At 41.2% G+C, this 20,752-nt stretch overlaps 1 protein-coding gene and 1 non-coding gene across 7 annotated transcripts in view; one reads left to right on the top strand and one right to left on the bottom strand.

Annotated features, from left to right (window-relative positions):
• Positions 1 to 19,778, top strand: part of LOC131678917 (glucosamine-6-phosphate isomerase) — a 32,236-nt gene extending 12,458 nt beyond the window's left edge. For 3 of the 6 annotated variants that reach the window (XM_058959352.1, XM_058959354.1, XM_058959353.1), the window contains 2 exons: positions 8,366 to 9,137; positions 18,483 to 19,778. In XM_058959352.1, coding sequence (XP_058815335.1) covers positions 8,370 to 9,137; positions 18,483 to 18,548 — 834 coding nt within the window. In that variant the 5' untranslated portion in view covers positions 8,366 to 8,369 and the 3' untranslated portion in view covers positions 18,549 to 19,778. The remainder of the gene's footprint in view (positions 1 to 8,365; positions 9,138 to 18,482) is intronic. The other 3 variants (XR_009303758.1, XM_058959356.1, XM_058959355.1) reach the window with 3 other exon arrangements.
• Positions 19,779 to 20,102: 324 nt separating this feature from the next.
• On the bottom strand, positions 20,103 to 20,174 carry Trnam-cau (transfer RNA methionine (anticodon CAU)). Its single transcript has one exon. It is a non-coding gene; the product is annotated as a tRNA-Met (tRNA).
• Between the last annotated feature and the right edge of the window lie 578 nt (positions 20,175 to 20,752).

The raw sequence follows: 20,752 nt of genomic DNA, 5'->3' as shown, positions 1-20,752 counted from the left end.
AATTACGGCGGTTTTTTTACGCGGTACGTATCCCCCGCGTAAAAAAACCCTGGGTGTAGTACCCGGTGGATGAAGCGAGAATTGTGTTATTTTCCGCGGCTTTGCATTCCAGCCCTCCCCAGCAAATCTGTATTCGTACGTGACCAATTGATACACAATTGATCAGATTGCAGCGTTCTTCACTGGTCGCATAACGTGGCAGTCCAATAGCGATGAGCAGCACACGGGTGATGTTTATGTTTATTCCTTTGAATTTCGATGATCTTTCTTATAATACGTTCAGTGAAGACAAATCTCATCACATTGAACGTTCATTAGCGCATTTTTAACGATCAGAGTCACCCTTTTCAAACACCTACAAAAAATCTACGTTCATATAGGTTCCTTAGTAACCACAATGTTGTTAAAAATTAAAGCAGCGAAAAAAATCTTGTTCGTTACACAGATTTGATAATTTGACACTATTTATGATGTAACTGATTCGTTTCGTCGAAAAGACTGCTATGATTCACTCAATGCTGAACCCTATAGCAGATGAAAATTGAATCAAAAAATTAATCTCAGCATCATTAGACTCGACTGAGACATTCAGACAGCAGGATGAAGTCATTTCGATATTCCCAGAAAAACAAAACATTGAAGATAGTAGAACAAGTAAGCAACGGTGAAGGTTGTAAATTCCGCTGTAAAATAAAAAATAAAATTAAAAAAAAAATTACGTTTACATTTTCCGAAGTTTATGGGATTTCCGTAGACCTTTCTCAGAAACAATTAAGATTTTCCGCACAGCCATTGGATTTTGTTGAAGTTTTTAGGGCATTCCTGAGTTTAATAAAATATGCCTTAAGCTTGTAAATATGTCTAGTAGCTTACAGAAATTGACTGAGTGTGTGGAAATTATCAGGAACACAAGAAGCCCTTGCGACATTCTTGAGTGCGTAGGATTACCTTCTCTGAAGTTAATAGATACTCTGAAAATCGACAAAACTTGTTTGATATTTTTATACTTCTCTTAATATTGAGATATCGCATATAGTATACATCAATTCTGCTTAATATTATTTGGATGGTTTTCTGCATCGTGAAAGTATATTAGTTAATAAAAAATTGCAGTGGGTAGTTCTGACAATTGAAACAAATCAAATCAAGCAACTCAGTTCTATGGCACTTCGGATGTATTGCCGAGCTTGTTCTCTATTCGCCAGATACCGTTTTGCGCTAGCGAGTAATAATTATCGATCCTATAATCCTTTTCTGTCACCAGGGCCGGCGGAATACGTGGCTAGTATGGGTAGTACTACCCACTCGAAAAGTACCGAGGGGGGAATTACTCACTCGAAAGTTTGGAACAATCCAACACCTGAGATTAACCGTCTCGTATAAAAAATGCATGCGTCTGAAACTCTCGATGTACAACAATTTCACTTTTTTATTCAGATACAAATTTCTTTGCTTTACAATTTAAATTTCTTGGAAATAAGGGATGATAATCAGGATTTATTTGAAATTTGAAATTATTTTTTATATTTATATCAAGGTGACTCATTTTGACTCATCTATATCTTAAAACAAGGCGTTCAGATCGATATATCAAAAAGTATTAATACGATTTTATTCAGACTAAAGCATGTAGTGAGACATATTTTTGAAGACTAAATGCTCAATCTTTTAACAAGAAAAATGATTTGATTAAAAATTGAAACTAGGAGATAACAAGAGGATTGATTCCAACATCAGCAGCAAATACCGTATCAGGAAAAGTGAAGAAAGGGTGGACAAGAATGACAGTGAAAAAAGAAATTAGATTTTTGGCAAACGGAAGATCACTGTCAGGACATGATGAACAGGACCCACAAGGAACTCTTGGGATCATATTTCCAGGTAGCTATTAGCATGTCAACCAAAAGAGAAGATATAATTAAATTTGGATATCTAACGTGTTTAAAAATATGTATATGAAAGACATATCGTCGCTGTTGTGCTATCTTATGACAAACGCCATTTTGGGGTAAACTGAGTTAGATATGCCACATTACTCGTCTAACAAATCTCTACAAGATGGCGTTTCCAGAATTTTGAAATTTTGCTTGGTTACTGAAATATAGTGAGAAAAGTGATCAGAAATTGTGAGTTTTTTGCTTCAAATCATTATATCTTGGGATTGGCTCAAGTTATAATAAAATTTTAGTTGCTTTTTTGTGTAAAAATGTCGTAGGAACACAATGGCATAATAATTTTCAAAAGCAAAATACATGTATTGGGAGAAAAACGTAGTTTTAGCTTTAAACGGGAAATATTGCCTATTTGGCAACACTGTAACTAAAAATAAGTATTTTTTCTAGATTCCCTGACTCATTTCCTTCAAAATGCATCTAACCGATTGTTTATAGACCAAATGAAGCCAAAGATATGAATAAAAGTTCATAATTGGTGATTTTTTTCTTTGGAAAATTTTCCATGCTCGATTATGACACGTCATACAAATTTTTTCATCAATACACACCTATGACACGTGTGAGTGCGACTTTTGTTTACATTTTTAGTGAAAACTCGCAACATAGTCAACTGATTTTCGTAATATTTGAGAGATTAGTACAGAATAGGTAGAAGCATCAATTGTCTTCTCTGAATTGTTTCTACCATTTATAAGTTTCATGATATTCAATCTCAAACTTTAAAAATCGTTTTTCTCGAAATGAGCAAAATGGCGCTTGTCATAAGATAGCACAACAGCGACGATATAGGACCGATCGGGGATAGTCACTGGACTAGAACGTGGCCGAAGAGATTCGTTGAACGGAGATCTGGCGCTACAACACTAGGCGCACGACCAGACAACATGTTTAATGTTATGATACTTGTCACCACAAGCGCAGAGACCGCACTGCCAATACGCCGGAGATGCGCATTCAAAGTACAATGATTGGACATGAAGCAAGATATCACCCAAAGGAAGTCACGATCTTCATCCATATCCTTTAAACCACGGTTAATTCTTTTGGGATTCCTAAACTTCCCTACGAAATTTGCCAAGTTTCGAGCGTCCTCTTACAATAAATACTAAAAGAATCCGAAACACTAAAAGAAAAACCATACTTTATGTAAGGTCTTGTGTGCTTATGCACAAAAAATTTGGAATTGACCAAAATTTTCCCATTTGGGAATTTGCATATTAAAAATTTATTGAAGCTAAGCGATCTTTCATAATTATCACCTTCTAATGCCCAAGTGTCCGCCTTCTCATTACTATTCTAATCTAAATGTCGCCTTTCTCATTACTCGGAATGGAGCAATGTGATGTAACTGAAACTAGTATTTGTATCTGGTATTTTGGTTCGCCTGTTCAGACAAAGCTCTCAGGAACTCCTCATTTCCCCAGGAAAATCAAGAAGTGCTTTCCATTCTTCATTAAACGGAGAGCCGCATGAAACTGTAACGGTGTGGATATGGTCGTTGATAGGTAAAGCATAAGCTCTATGGGGACAATGTTTGCAGCACAGTCTCTTTTATTATCGCCCTCACCACTACTGTCATAATAATTAGCATAGAAGCTATGCATAGCATCATCTGATGAATGTTACGGTGATATGTGCATTACAATGCTTAATGCGAGCATCTTTGCTGTCAGACAAATTAATTGTTTTTAAAGAACAATCATTACGTTTATATACAGCATTATCATTTCATCTCGAAGCGTCTATCGTTTAATGTGGATCTACATGTAACGCTGTTGTCGCCGAAAAAGGATTATTGGATCAGTGTATTTCAATTAAAGGTTGAATCGATTACACAACGTAGGGTCTAGCCATTAGACGAAATATTGTTTTTCTCGTTAATTCGTCGACGAACCGGTGCCAATATCCGCGTTTTTCAGCTTCATCAAGTTTTTAATATGCGTTTCTAACGTCGCGTTTTTTTCGGAAAAATTCGGGCCATACGACGTTCAGAAAGTCCTTTTAAGACTTTTGCGGGTACAATTCTGTGCACTCCGCCCATCACAGAGGGGGAGACCGTTGTTCGCGCCGGGTTCTCGTTTCATCTGACCTTTAATCGCAGTGTAGATAATCAAGCTTGTCAAAACATTATACTCTTCCACTGGAGGAATTTCTTGTTTTTATTCGATTGTTTCTGATATAGTGGACGCGTAGTATATCGTGCGATTTGAAGTCTTCCATAACCAGCTGAAAACAATATCGAAGTTTTTGCCTTTGATTCGGATTTGAAAGGCGAACTTCAATACCTGATACCGAATAAAGGCTAATCTGATTGAAGTAATAGCACGTTTTGATCCCCAAAACGCTCCTGGCGAAAAATGTTGCGAAAGATCTACGTCGAAAGTTTACAAGGTTTAATATAATGCAAATGCATTGTGTAAAACATAGGAAAATAATAGAACTGACATACTTACATCGGTTTTGTAACAGCACCTATCAAGGGACACTCACGGGCCTTTACGAGGAAGCTTAGAAGAAATGATTCTCCTCTTTCGAAAATTTATAGGGATATTAGAAAATGTTTCCTCAATGGGATTGCTACAATCTTGCTCTTAGTTGTAGCCGATGGCGTGGCCCTCTTTAGCATTTCTTTTCGGAGCGTTCCTCAAAAGAATGCTTCTGTTTTCTAACTCTATTGTTTGTTTGTTTTATTTGAGAGACTTTAAAAAGATATTCATTCATCACGAGGGTAACTTTATGACCCCATTATTTGCAACGACGGTAGTTCAAGCCCTGCAGCACATAAAGGCGAACAGGTAGATCAGTTCCGATAAAAAAAAACAAAGTTTGAAAACCAGATCTGGCAAAACGTTGAACGCAATTGCTTGCATACCAGAATTTTCACTTACTAAACCAAAGGGAGTCAACCCCATATTTCACAATTACGACCCCTCTCGGAGACTACACCATCAATCTCTACGTCCCGGGCTGGTACGTAGACAAAATAATTCTTCGCACACGACCGAGAGTTGTTTAGTTAGATAACACGAGATAACGATTATGCCAAATTGCTTATCTTTGGTCTGGAAGTAGACCATCCAGGGGTAAGTTGTATTAAATGGATATGGTTTGCATTGAAAATTATTATTTTTGCCATCGGTATTCAATGCCCATTAAGCCTGGAATGATGTTAGTTAACGGAGCTACCTTCCTATTAGTACACACTATCATGCGGGCTTCAGTACCCACCAAAGAAGGTTCTATCACAGGGTAATGGAAAATTAATGCTACGTAATTCAAAAGAAAGGAGTAATATGAGCTTAGCTGTACAAAAGCTCCATGTAGTATCAGTAATCAACAAACATATTTTCACTGAGCCGTCGGTCATACAGCATGTCAACAAAGGGTGTTTTCAAATGGCCATCAGCTATTATCAGGAAATTTTCATTTACACTTACACACGCCATGGTTGAGCTTTCGCCAGTACTGGTAAAAATCATTCCGAATCTTACTACCCACTCGGGAAAGAGTGTTCCGCCGGTCCTGCACGGGCGAAACTGCTAATAAATTCATGAACCGTTTACGAAAATCGTGACCCAGCTCCCAACATCACGAATAATCAATCTCACATTCATGAAACTATTTGTGTTTCTTAAAACTAGTTCAGGCCAAAAAATATCTTACGTTAAGCTTAAATGTTAGATAGGGTTACTGTGGTTGTTTCCTGAATATTTTTAGTTCTTTTTGACATTTCTTACAAAAGAAATGTATAGGATTCGCTCAAACTTTGAAAACTTTTTCCGAGGCCCGGAGGGCCGAGTTTCATATACCAATCGACTCAGCTCGACAAATTGGACAATGTCTGTATGTATGTGTGTGTATGTGTGTATGTATGTATGAACAAAATGTCATGTAATTATCTCAGCAATGGCTGAACCGATCTTAATGAAACTAGTTTCAAACGAAAGGCTTAACGTGACCATTTGACACTATTATTTTTATTTTTCGATATGTTGTTTACTTTCCGAGATATGGATAATTTTGTCAAAGCAAAACGTGTTTTAAGTGAATAACTTTTGGACAAAGGGTTCGCGCAAACTATCTAGAAGTAGGAAGCTTATGGAAATACCTTTCTAACAAGCTATCGTTTGTCAAGATTCGTTCACGAGCGGCAAAGATATTAAACATTTTGTATTTTTATTTCTCGCTTACCAATGCCGTTACTGTGCGCAAATCACATTTGCGAGCCATTGCTTTGAAAAACTATAAAAAATAAACAATTAAACAAAAAAAATCAGCAAAAATGAGAGCGATTTTTTGTTCCGCTTCAAAATTAAATTAAATCAATTAAACAAATGATTAAAAACCATTATATAATACTAATTGTTACTTACGTAGTAAAACAACCAGTATTTAGACTGGTATTGTCACGAATCAAACTTCCACTGACAGCACGAAACCTGACAAAACACTAACGGCAACCGTACACTGGGGTACAAATGTACCCCACGCCAACTTTGACACCTGCTTCCACGAAGGCTATAAGCAAACTGACTATACCACCTTTTCCTACTCTTACTAGGAACTCTAAATTGAATTATGGTTAAGGTTCCAGGTCAGTAAATGCCGAATTCTCGTCGTCACACGGCTCCAAAGAAGGCGTGGGGTACATTTGTACCCCAGTGCAACGTTCTACGGTTAATCATATATTGTAATTAAAGCAGAAATCTTTCTTCCAAAGTTGTAACTTACCTACCACATAAAAAACCAACAATCGGTTTTATTGGGGTGAAAAGTTCACTAAACAGGAGTGAACCAAATAGAAGTGCAGTTTTGCTTAAGGTACACAATCGCGTTTCCGAACAAGATTCGAACCTATCATCCACATTGACTTTTATTTACTTTATCTATTTAATATCAATAACATAGTTTGTTGTACATCGTCATACGGTGTATAAGCAATGTTGATGGCCATCAAAATTCAATTCAAGTAAAACGCACGACGCACGTATACGCTTGACATCGTTGGATTTGGGTAATCACCGCCCTTACTTTTGCCTCGGAGCTACCCCTTACTTTAATATTAATGCCACTGGGCTGTACTAATCCTGCACGGAAAGAGGAACTTATGTATCTTTCAATTAAAAGGTTACATTGTTTAAAATTTGCGTTTTGTTCTTTAAAAATAAAATCCCATACTCGATCATGGAGCATCATTCTATATCCTGTATATTTAATTGTTTGTCCACAATTATGAGAATTTTGCTTTATGAATTTGATATTTAATGAACATATGAATCGGGCAACGTGTTTCGTTTAGAAAACAAACTTTTTACAAGGCTTAGTTGTTAAGAATAATGCATCTAATTGAACAAATGTTGGAATGCACAAAACTAGGCTTTCTTGCTATATAATTTTTTTCTCTAAAGGAAAATTTGTATCAAATCAAATTCGTGCATGAAGGGCCACAATACCTAATTTAAATAAATAAGATTGCGTTTCGAATTCTTCTCATCTGTAACTGGCACTGCTTTGGTAGCAACTAGAAATTAAATCCAAAAAATTACACGTCTTCTTTGACCACCTAAACAACTGACTGCTCGCGAGTGATGTCTCGGAAAGCAAGCACAGAAGTTCTTTGTTAGATTTTTACTCAGACGCGGTTTTCCGTGCATGGAAATGTAGTATAATCCAATGAGTTAAATTAGTTCAACCAGAGCAAATGAGACATTAAACCACGCTGGGAAACACGCACGATAGAACTACATGTTCCATAATGTATTGAATAAATGTATGTTCCTACATATGTGTACACAATAATTGAATTCTAATCAGGCCTGGGGCTTTCGTCGATGGAAATGACTGTTGATTGGTGCAATAATGGACACCATCTCACTGCACGTTGCGTGTTATCAATACATCCATAATTGATGGAATATTCATGTTTGGTGTGATTGGGAAGGTCACGAATCGGGGTCTTCGTAAATAAATGTTGGCTCTGTTAAAGGTCGATTTTTTTATTCAGAATTTATTGTTTGATTATTTCTTTAATTTTTTTCCCATCATCAAACCAAATATCTTCTGATTAGGAGATGCATTATATTGCCACAAGCTGCCATGTCCTATACCGTACTTTTACTGAACCTCTAGATCATTGTTTAGATGATACATACATTTAACCTTCCGGCAGTCGCGCTAGTGCACTGAGTACACGCTGCTCTAAAAATCTGGTGAAATCGTCTTAGGGCACCAGCGGCTGCTCGTTCAGGGGGCCATAAGTGCGAATTCCGCAGGGTTAAACCTACGAATCTGTTTCTAGACGCATTTTGACCGAGTTGTCGTCCGGCATTCGGACGAAACGTTAGGCTCACTTATACACATATTATGTAATTTATAACAAAATTTCTTCTCAATCTTATAATCTTCCCCAGAACCATGCGACTAATCATCCTGGACACGTCCGACTACGTCGGTGAATGGTCGGCCAAGTACGTGATGAAGCGTATCAATGATTTCAAAGCCGGCCCGGATAAGTTCTTCACGCTGGGTTTGCCGACCGGGTCCACACCGCTCGGGCTGTATCGGAATCTAATCAAGTTCCACAAGGAGGGTAAAATCTCCTTCAAATACGTAAAAACCTTCAACATGGACGAGTATGTCGACCTGCCACGGGATCACCCGGAAAGCTATCACTACTTTATGTGGCACAATTTCTTCAAACACATCGACATCGATCCGGCCAACGTGCACATACTGGACGGGAACGCACCGGACTTGGTGGCGGAGTGCGATGCCTTCGAGAGTAAGATTAAGGCGGCCGGTGGAATTGAACTGTTCATTGGAGGAATCGGACCGGATGGACACATAGCATTTAACGAGCCCGGATCGTCGCTGGTTTCGAGGACTCGGGTGAAAACGTTGGCGCAGGATACGTTAGAGGCGAATGCGCGCTTTTTTGGAAATGACATTAGCAAGGTTCCGAAGCAGGCACTTACCGTTGGCGTGGGCACTGTGATGGATGCCAGGGAGGTGATGATTTTGATTACCGGTACACACAAGGCTTTCGCCCTGTATAAGGCGATCGAGGAGGGAGTGAATCACATGTGGACCGTTAGTGCCTTCCAGCAGCACCCGCACACGATAATGATTTGTGACGAGGATGCTACGCTGGAACTTAGGGTAAAGACGGTCAAGTATTTCAAGGTGAGTTTAGCTGTTCTATTATCTTTACAAGCTGGTGGTTCTTATTTGCTGTTTGGTGAAGGTCGCTACTAGCTACTTGACAATCTTCTCTGGTGATGGTCTACTTGTTAAACAGTCTTGGACTCAATAATAGCAACTGATATCGAATATTTTGGTAAAAGGCTTCAGTGAATCATTGTTCAATAGAAACGGAGTAATGTTGTGTACACGATGGTTAAGGAGTCTAGTTTTATTATTAATGAGCAATCAACTATTTACATTAACAGAGCCTTTTCGGTAAAAAATCGCGTTCATGATTTTTTTTGCAATACAAACAGCCTAAAAAAGCCAATTCGAAGCAATAATGCAACATTTAAACATTTTCTTGAATTTTCATAGCAAAATGTTGCAAATTGGGTAAGTGGCAGTGAATCTCCGGAGGCATCTTCAAAAAACGAAGTGACCTTCATTGTTGGAATCTCCCTGGCGACTATGGCAATGAAAATTCGGATTCATTCCTCCCTGTCTCCTTTTCTTGTTAGCTGTATGGGAATGCAACTCCCGTTCTGCTTATCCTCCACAGCGAGAGTGCCTGGTGCTTCTGTGTTCTTTGTTATTAGCCAGGAAAGTAAAATTCCGAACTAAACCGACAAAAATCGTTAACAGATGCGAGAAATTCACTGCTTTATGTAAACTGAATAGCGGTGTGTAAATGTGCGTCTCTTTTGGTAATTTTCCAACCATATTGATACTCTGGTGAGTTACATAGGTAACGAAAATTTGTCTCCTTCTAAGTCAGCCTCTACTTTTTATATAACCCCTTCAAGTGTTGTTCTATCCTTTCCATTGAAGTGTACGCCCAGGTCAGTGAAGATTTCCGAGTCAAAGCCTTGTTAGGGGTTGTAACGCTATCTGTAAGGCTGTTCTCTCTGTTTATTTTCGTTTGTTTGGCGTCACAGAAAGGAACTGGTCTGTCTTCTACAGTGCTTTTGTATGGTGAAGTTAGGAACGTTCGCTTCAGTGTTTGCATACATACTTGTCGATGAGACTCTGTCCTCGCAGCGGATAACCACCACCGTTAGTAGTGCGTTAAACCCGAGCGAGCAATGAGGTACCACAAAAGTTCATTTGCAACACTCCATGGAAGCGCTAGGCGACGATTTGCAAATCTCTAAATTTTTCCATCCTATTACAATGTAGGGGTAATTCGGACCTCCCTACGGGGCAATTCAGACCGTCAATTTTTTTTATTTTCTTCCCAATGGAATTATGTTAATAACTTAATCTGGCTAGTCACAGCTGTCGATTGGCGCATCATATATTTTTTGTTGTGGCATGTGCAATCGTGTGCGCAGCCGCTGACCGATGGTAGATGAAATAGGGGGTTCGAATAGCTCCGTATGTCCATTTCGCACAAAAGTAGTGAGCGTCATTAAAATATCTGTGTTTTCACCCAAACAACAATAATTTCATAAAATAGGAGCCTCAAGCTATCTAAAACACATCTGTTTTTTGCTTTATTTGTCTTTTATTACGGTTTTACCATTATAATGATTTTTGTTTTGAGGATGGCAAAAAGATGAAACACGTTGTATCTCCTTTCTAAAAAAACTGAAGAATGAGATTTCCCGGCTATAATTTTATCAAGCACACGCTGCCGTCTTGTTGTGGTCGAAGAATAAAAAAATATGGTGGAGTAGAGATGTATACACAGAAAGGAATCAAGGCTATAGCTTTCATGAAATCTACGTTCGATTCGAGCATACCAATCGTCTCACGTTTCGAATTCCTTGCAGTTCGAAACACGTTGAGCGACCTCAACATCTGTGTAGTAGTTGTAGTATACAAACCCTCCTGCTCGAACCCAAACTTTAGCAAATGCTACGAAAAGCTTCTTTTGGACTTGCTGGAATACGATTTCGATCGAACATATGTTCTAGTCGATTTCAACGTACAAGTCAGTGCACCTCAGCCATCTGCGAACGTGCATGCATTGCTGCAGATCAACTCAGCCTCCAATTTGACTATATTGCCGACAGGATCTATCCGTATTACCGAAAATAGTGCCACTACGATCCACCTTCTCAGCAACGGTTCACCTAGCATCGTAATCAAATCGAAAGCTGTTAGGAACATCATATTTGATCACGATGTAGTCCAGCTTCTAGCTAATATTAGGTGACGCAAGTGTGCTGTGCAAACCATCGCAGCTAGGAACATAAATGGAATCTACCAACTACGAATCCAGGCGGCTATAAACACCAGAGATATGCGATGCTTTTAGGATGATCCGGATTGGAACAGAAAAACAAATCTGCTGGGCAAAGAGTTGAGAGGCCTGTTGCACCAGCTTGCTCCAGAAAGAACCTTAGTTGTCCTCGATCAATGCGATCAACCAACCATGGATTACACCGGAAGGTAAACAAGCAGTTAAGCGAAGGGATCGCGCTTTCGCTCTCTATCATCGTAGCTCAAATAGAACATACCACGACATGCAATGGCAGGACTACGCTAGCAAACGTGATAGAGCTAATATACTCATCTTCGCAGCTAAAAACAGTTACTCAGAACTACAGTTTAACACAAATCTGCCTGCTAAAAACTCTGGGATAACTTAAGAAGGGAAGCAATTTACAACAACTCACAAAAATACGCCATACGTTAGAACCGTTGCTAAAAACCCTGACCAATTCTTCGTAGAAGGTCATAGGCAACAGTTCCTTGCAAAATTTGGATTTTCGGCACACGAACGACAATGAAATCTGCAGAAAAATCTACGAAATTCAAACAAACGCAACAGGCTCAGACGATATTCCTATCTCCTTTATCAAACTCCTATGTCCGTTTATCCTCGCTATCTGTTCTCATCTGTTCTACTCAATCGACACAAATTCATTTCTAATTACCTGGAAGAAAGGAATTATCACCCTTATCCCCAAATCTTTCAATTCAACGCAACCAAAGGATTTCGGTCCGATCGACATTCTACCGGCAATTTCCAATAAACATCCTTCTAGCTCAAATGACAAAGCACTTTTTTTACAATGGAAAAGACCTTTACGTCCTAGCCCAGTACACGTGCTATTGGTAGGTGTCCAAGCTACCGCACGGGGTGTACTGGGGGCGTGTCGGGCTCGAATGGTGACGCTGCCATTAATACCGACTAAACTCCATTGGGCTCCGCCATCGTTCCTCCCAGGAACTACCTCTCGGTATTACTTCTGGGGGGATGGCTGTACTTAATGTACTCATTCACTCTCACTCACGCGTTCATACGTCCTGTATGAGGCTTACTTGGGTGCTCTCTCTATCGCACCTTGATTCACTCTCAAACACTCCACATGAGGTTGACTTTTGTGCTCACCTTTTTCATTCCTTGCTAGGCTTACTTTTGTGTTAGCCTCTACCATACCATGTGAGGCTGACTTTTGTGCTCACCCTTAACATGCCGTGTGAGACTGACTTGGATGCTCAGCCTTTCACTCCTCTGCCACGCCACGAGGCATCGATAGCTAAGTCCCAACATACTACGCTACGACCCTCCCATCTTGGCATGAGGCAGTCCACTTATACGCCTATACACTCGCTCTTCTGCCTTGCTTCGGGGTGGCTGGGTTTACCCTTTACGCGGTTGCCAGTCGCAGCGCCAAACCTGCCTCAGCATGAACAGACCATTCACTCCCTTTTTTGCGCTCGGCCTTTTTCGCTCCAACTAACCAATCACTAGTTAGCCGTGCCCGTCGTCTGTTGAATAAAGGTATCCGGGGTTGTGTCCCAGCCACAGACGTCAAGCATTGCTCTTCTTTCGACGTCGAACCACGGACATACGAACAGTATGTGTTCGGCAGTTTCGTCTACATCTGGGCAGTCTGGGCAGGCTGGGACCTCCGCGTGCCCGAACCTGTGGAGGTACTGTCGGAAACAGCCATGGCCTGACATGAATTGTGTCAGGTGGAAGTGAACTTCCCCATGGGGTCTTCCCACCCAGCTCGATATGCTAGGTATCAGCCGGTGGGTCCACCTACCTTTCGAGGAGTTGTCCGACTCACGCTGCCATCTGGCGACCGAGGTCACCCTGGTGCGCTCGCGGGCTCCTCTATTTCCAGCCCGACTGGCATCATGCTCGCTATCACGCAGGATGCATCGTGTGATACCGTGCGGTAGGCAAATATCACTCTGAGGCACATCACGCGGTAGGTGCTCTCCAGTTTCTGTAGGTAAGTGGTTACCCTCAGTGCTCTTGACCATGACGGGCCGCCGTACCTGAGGATAGATACGGCAACGCCTGCCAGTAACCTACGTCTACTGGCGCACACCTTTGAGCTGTTGGACATCATTCTCGATAGAGCCGCAACAGCAGTCGACGCTCTCTTGCATGTATAGTCGACATGGCTGCCGAAGGTCAGCTTGTCGTCTATAATGACTCCGAGAGACTTCAGACTTCGCTGTGAAGTGATCGCGACTTCTCCCACATGGATAACTGCTTGTTGTGCCGACTTGCGGTTGTTGACGATAACTACCTCCGTCTTATGATGAGCGAGCTCCAGGCCTCTCGCGCTCATCCATGTTGATCGCGTGTTCTGCGGTTAGTTCTACCTCAGGGATTGACTCTCCGTAGACCTCCAAGGTTACGTCGTCAGCAAAGCCGACGATCTTGACCCCAGGAGGGCACTTCAGTCTCAGAACCCTGTCATACATGAGGTTCCATAGCACCGGGCCTAGGATCGAGCCCTGTGGGACTCTGGCGGTAATCGGAACCCTTTTCTGACCGGCATCGGTCTCGTATAGCAGTACGTGGTTCTGGAAGTAACTTTCCAGGATCCGGTACAGACCCACCGGTAGGCTAAGCCGGTGTAACGAGAGCGCGATGGCATCCCAGCTTGCGCTGTTGAATGCGTTCTTCCCGTCAAGTGTCACTAACGCACAGTATCGAATGCCTCGCCTTTTTCGTTGGATCGCTATCTCGGCAGTCTTTATCACTGAGTTGAGAGCGTCCACTGTGGATTTACCCTTCCGAAAGCCAAACTGGTTGCTTGACAGGCCGCCAGGGGTTAGCCTGTTGAGGATGATCCTCTCAAGCAGTTTGCCAGTCGTGTCGATCAGACAGATTGGTCTGTATGCCGATGGGGCGTATGGATTAGTTGTTGCGACATAGTGCCCGACTACAGTTCCCTGAAATCTATAAAGAATGACATAACTGATCTGAAAGATGTCGTCAAAGCGCTCTCGGTTAAAGTTGAGTCAAAACCGCTATATCCAACCGTAAATACGTCTTGGAAACGGATTGCTACATAGGGTAAAGTGCCTATTTTCACTATACTAAGCAGGGTGTCTCACTAATTCATTAATTTCTTGGCCTACAATCAATGGAATGCGTAAAAATTAACATCAACAGTTTTGCTTCGTTGTTAAGAACCAAGATAATAACACAAATGCGCCGAAAACAGTTAAATGCTCGTGTTTGAGTGCAACGAAAACTCGAATCGAGTGCCCTTATTGTTGCGCTACCATTTGAGTCAATGCGTTGAACAAAGATGGCAGACACTGCTCTAACCAACAGCTTCAAATGGGAAGCGTGATAGTAGAAACATGGCGAAAATGGGCTCGTCACCCAATGATCCAGTTTCAAACACGCCTAAGCGCAAACGAAAAAATGATCCGCTCAAAGCAAAATTCCCTAATATTCGTGGATCCAAAGCTGCGTTTGAAACGATGAAAACAACATCTCCAGTTGATGAGCTGTTATGGGTTTACTTGTCAGCATTCGATCCCAGCACGACGGATGATGAGGTTTCTGGAGGAGGATCTGCAACCGAGAGTAGTTCGTCTAGTTCCTAAGGACAAGGAATCTCTGAGCTTCATTACCTTCAAAGTTGGCGTTAGCAAATCATACAGCGATAAGGCTCTGTCCAAAGACACTTGGTCGGAGAACATCTACTTCCGTGAATGTGTGACAAATTCAATGTAAATTTCACTTACAATCTGCTGATGAACACAACTCAATCGACTCTACCACTGCAGTGAATCTTCTATGGCAAAATGAAAATTTTGATTGCATCGCATCTGTCCGGTCTGTATGCCTCCCATTGCAGTCAACCGCTGGACACAACAGTCATGACTCAGTCATTCCCACCTGCTCCCCCCACGCCATTCGCAGTGTTGCTGATCATCGGAGCCCGCAGTTCTGAAAGTTGGTGTGTGGCAGGACACTTGGCACATAACACTGAGAAGGTTTGCGGATCTACTACCAGAATGCCAGAGGGCTAAAGACGAAAATAGACGACGTGTTTTTAGTTTCTGTAAATGGTGACTACGAAACATGGCTTGGATGCAAGGATAGCATCGATGCAGCTTTTCGCCGATGCTTACACCGCATGCCGTGCGGATCGAAATAGTGGCAACAGTATTCGTGATCGTAGAGGAGTGTTGAGGCTGTTTGGGTTAGAATTACTACTCCATCGAGGAACTTCTATATTGGTGCTGTCTATATCCCTCCTGAAAAGCGACTCGACTGTAACATCGTGCAACTTCATATTGATGCTGTGAATAACGCTTGTTCACAATCTGACGCGGATGGCGTTATCAATCAGCCAGGGTTCATTTGTGTGCCGTCACGACATGGATACGCTTACCCAGGTCCGGCAACTTCGACAACTAATATCGCCAGTCTTTTGCTACTGGACAAAATTGCTTTCAACGGACTAAGTCAAGTAAGAATGATTTTTAACCACCAATCTGGATCGCTTTCTGGATCTCGTCTTTGTTAATGAGAATATTATACCTGTGTGTCCCGTCAATGAAACATCCAGCGTCATTGTTCCACTTGGCAGCTTTCATCCCGCACTTGAAATTTCAATAGCTATTATTCGCTCAGTTCAGTACTTAGAAACTCTTTCTGTAGACCGTCTCAACTTTTGCAAGACTGATGCCCAAGTGAGTGTTAATGCTGCAGTTGCCCTCTACAAGCGACTATTACTGAACTGTGTTGAAACCTTAGTGCCTAAATGTCAGCCTCCTAGTAAGCCGCCCTGGTCAAACGTCACTCTTCGGAGGCTAAACGGTACTCGAGCAAAAACCCTACATGGGTACACAAATCGACGGTGTTCTCTCTCTAAGCGCATGTTCACTTTAGCCAGTAATGAGTATCGTTGTTACAACAAGCTTCTGTACAAACGGTAGGTAAACCGCATCCAGATTAATCTACGTTGTAACCCGAAGGGCTTTTGGTTATTTGTCAACACGAAGCGAAAAGAAACTGCACTTCCATCAAGGATACACTACGACGGCGAAGAAGCTACGACAACTGTGGCGAAATGTACGCTGTTTGCCAGATTCTTCTCTAGTGTTTTTTAAACTGACTCTCCAACCGCAATCGAACTCGAAAATGCTTCTCGTGGCGTTCTGTCTGAACAAATGGTTATATTTGCAATCCGGAAAACCAAGACATCTTATTCACCCGGCATCAGCGCTATACCTTCAGTTGCATTGAAAAAATGTTCAGCCCTTCTAGTAACACCATTTGCATATATTTTTAATCTTTCGCTTCAGCCTTTCTGAGGATTGGAAATGTTCAGTAATGTTTCCTGTATTCAAGAAGGGTGACAATGAGAATTACCGCGGAATGACTTCGCTAGGAGTCGAATCTGAAGTGTTTGAATTAATCATCAACGAAGCGTTGTTTTCTGCTTGTCGACACTACATCAGTACATCTCAGCACGGATTTTCCCCGGTCGTTCAGTCCAGACGAATCTCGTCAGCGTCACGTCAATTTGCACGGAACAAAGTTCAAGAAATTGCGTATATTCACTATTTACATAGATCTAACGGCAGTTTTTGACAGAGTTAATAATGAGTTACTGTTAACAATGCTTGACAAGCTAGGGCGTTCTACAAGATTCTGTCATTAACTTCGTTTTTAATTTGTACACCGTAAAGTTGTTGTTCAAATTGGCGATATGGTTTCAGTATCCTTCTCACCAGTTCCTCAAGGTAGTACGCTAGGTCCATTAATTTTTTCACTATTCAACGCGTTGACCACGTGAAGGATCTAGGAGTCATTCTTGATGAAAGACTAACGTACACTCTTCACGTCTCAGCGACCATCGACAATGCCAATCGATTTCTGGGATGTATTTTCAAAATTTCTAACGATTTTCGGGATCTACTGTGTTCCAAGGCTCTTTATTGCTCATTGTTGCGCCCGTAGTTGGAATTTGTAAACGTCGTCTAGTGCAATTATCAATCTACGTGGAGCATTGAAGCAGTCCAGCGTAAATTCGTATGATATGCGTTACGTCAATTGCCGTGGAACCATCCGTTAAACCTGCCACAGTACGAAGACCGCTGTCGTCTTTTAGGGCTTAATACTTTAACACATGGGAGACACGCAGCGCAGGCTACCTTCGTGTCAAAGATTTTGCTGGCTGAATATAATGATCCGGCACAGTTACCCTACATGAATTAATTTGTCGTTATTCAACATAATGCACTAAGCAGATAACACAAAACAAATCACGCCGCGTTCGATCAGTTGATGTTTGACATTTAGCTACTCCAATCTTTTTTTTGCTAATTATACGCAAAAGCCACCTAGTCGTTGCGGTATAGGGAAAATATAACTAACAAAGGCGCCGTTTCTTCCCATTGACACGTTTGGTTGTAAACAATAAAAAGTTTGGCTCCCACTTTTAGCAATGTTCGAATGAATAATCGGCTACAGCCCCAATTAGTCGAAATCCCATAAGCTATGGGTATCCTACAACGCGGATTCCTTTTTCACGCCCCCAGTTAATCGCTTAGTAGGAGACCCGACTGTATTCATTCGTGAATTGAGATCTTTTTTGTTGTTCTATGTTTGCCTCATGTTCTATGGGAGTTCCTATATACATGGGACAACCATGCATATAACGGCAGTATTGTACTACTGTGTTCTATTTTCCTACTTGTTTCATCTCTCCTTCTATAATAAAAATGATGGGACTCGCAATGTAAGGCACAAATCTCTTAATTGCGAGAACGTAACGATTGAGTAATTTTGTGCTTAACAAGAAAAGACTTTTTAAACCTTTATTATTCAATTATTCACACCACCAGTATCGACAGATACGCATGTTTCAATCACTTTTTTTGTAATTTTAACCAATGCCGTTTTCAAAAAAGCTAATAACTAATAATTTCGAATTAATTTGAATAAGCGTGGGTTGTTGTGATTATTTATGTAATTCTACGTGTAAGTCATGGTGATAATTGTATTTTTTATCATGTGAATTATTACAACACTTCCCGATTTTATTTTCTCCCTTTTCATTACATGTATACTCCACTTTTTCGATTCACGACATCTTCACTGACTTACAAAACGTACAGGCACTTAGTAATGTTCATCACAAACTGATCGAAGACGATACTAACGACGTGCGAATGCGGAAATAAGAACCGGTCACCATGCCCGATACTGTCCCTAATCTACTTGCAAATGCTATACTTCCTGCATTTCGTCGGAACTATCCTAACACCAATCAACCTCAAATGGATTCGAAGTTGTCCTTCCAGTGATAAAACCGAATGCGATACTTTTGTGTCACCACCACCAGAGACAGTTTCCATACCAGAAGATCAAACATCAAACGGTAAATTCGGCTACTCAGCTGCCGATCATGGCATTCGTCTACCAAAAAGGGCATATTTGAGTGGGCGTCAGCCAGCTCCTTTCCTAAACGCAAATGTGTCGGCCGTTGGTAGTGTAAGGGTGAACAAAACAGACAGACATAATAAAAATTGCGACATAGATATCAGTTGGGTTTTGTTCGGTCACCCAAGAAGGACACTCATAGGCGTGAAATCAGATTCCTACTCCCAGCACTCCTTGTCCCCCACTCATCACAATATGCGCTTTCGTTTGGGTTTGTGGTAGTGTTCAGCGGTAACCGAAGGTAAAGGTCAACTGGACTGCACATCGGTGCTTAATACTAGATGTTTGTCACTAACATGACACCAGCCGGCACGCTACAGGACACCGAACAGCATACATATGTACACACGCACAACAGTTGTGCGACGATCCTTTTTCAATTGATAAACTTTTCCCATAGCGAGAAAGAAATCATTCTTCCGTTTTTCTTTTGTGTTTTTCCTAAATGTTTACAACCTACGATACCCGAAACAGGACTGCTACATTTTGGCCTCCGCCAGTGGGAACGATATCGAAGGAGCTACCCGGTCAAACTGATGATTCACAGTTAGAAAAAGGAGCAGCCGGAGTGTGATTGACCTTTACCGTTGGTTGCCGGTGAATTGTGCTGCAGAGCCCCGTGCCCGTGGGTGGTTGCGCGGTTGGATGAAGGGGGTGTACAGGTTGAGGAGAGAAAGTGAGCGTGTAGCTGCCCTTTTTTGGTTTTATGTTTCGTAAATCACATCTTAGTACTAATTAATTTGTTTCCAACTGCGATTGGAACGACTTCCTGTTTTCTTTTTCTGTCCCAACTCTAACACAGAGCCTGTACGATGTTCATTCAAAGCTGATTGAAGGTGCGTAACACTGGCAACAAATTGGCGACTAAGAAATGGAGTACTTTTTCTCCCAACGGCTGACACGTCACTCGAATCCAAAGGGTAGTTTTAACATATTTCTCTACTTTTATTCAAATATACATCTGATTTTTAGCAGGTTAGCGATCATTTAACTAGAACGAAAAGAAAATTCCATTAGCTTTTTCTTGCCTTTCTCAAGTATTACGGCCTGCTTTGTTATTTCATGGATTCATGCCTGTAAAAAGTCTAATCGCATCGTTAAAAGAGTGACGGCTTGTTCCCTTTTAAACGCTAAATCAACGTTTAACACATTTTTCTAGTCAACAGACTCTTAAACATTTAAAGACAATTTCGAGCAAAACAGTCTTGCCACTATTACTCATGCGATCAATTTTGAGAACACAGTAAGAATTATTTCAGCATGTGGTGTTCAAGAAAATAATAAAAAAATGAATCTAGCAGAACGTAGTTTCGATCTACGGACCTCTGGGTTATGGGCCCAGCACGCTTCCACTGCGCCACTCTGCTGCACGCACGATGATGGAAACTACCCTTTAAATTACGCCAACCGTAACCATTTCCAGTACTTTATAGAAGTGATAAATTGTGTTTCCTCTTTCGCATCAATAAATCTTCGACAAGGTTATTTGTTTTAGCGTATGCTGGTAGCAAAACAAACTCGCAAAAATTACGTTTTCATAAATCGTGCGTAATCATGAATATTTTCTGCGTTTGTTTCGGTATGGAACCTTGTCGGCCCAACCGAGCTACTATGAAGGTAGGTATATACTTTTAGTAGTGCTGTGTCAAGTTTAACAACCAAACAAAAAATTGCGTGTCCGAACGCAGTCCCTTTGCATCACATTTTCAGATTGAAGCTATGCCTGAGCAGTACCTGCTTTCCGTCAACATTATCAGGTAGGTACCTACGGTAATTCAAAGGGTTCAGTTGAACCCAGTGCCTACGCCAAAATGTGTAATAATAATAAACCCAGAGCACGCACATAGGCCTACATGATTTTTACGATATGCTTCGAAACTCGGACGTCATAAAAATTTAGAACTAAGCAAACCACCCGCACAACGAACGAAAAGCACCGAAATTA

The sequence above is a fragment of the Topomyia yanbarensis genome, chromosome 2 (assembly GCF_030247195.1).
Source record: "Topomyia yanbarensis strain Yona2022 chromosome 2, ASM3024719v1, whole genome shotgun sequence".
In the NCBI taxonomy this organism is placed as follows: domain Eukaryota; kingdom Metazoa; phylum Arthropoda; class Insecta; order Diptera; family Culicidae; genus Topomyia; species Topomyia yanbarensis.
The sequence above is the reverse complement of the archived record's forward strand: the minus strand, read 5'-3'. Positions and strand labels throughout refer to the sequence as shown.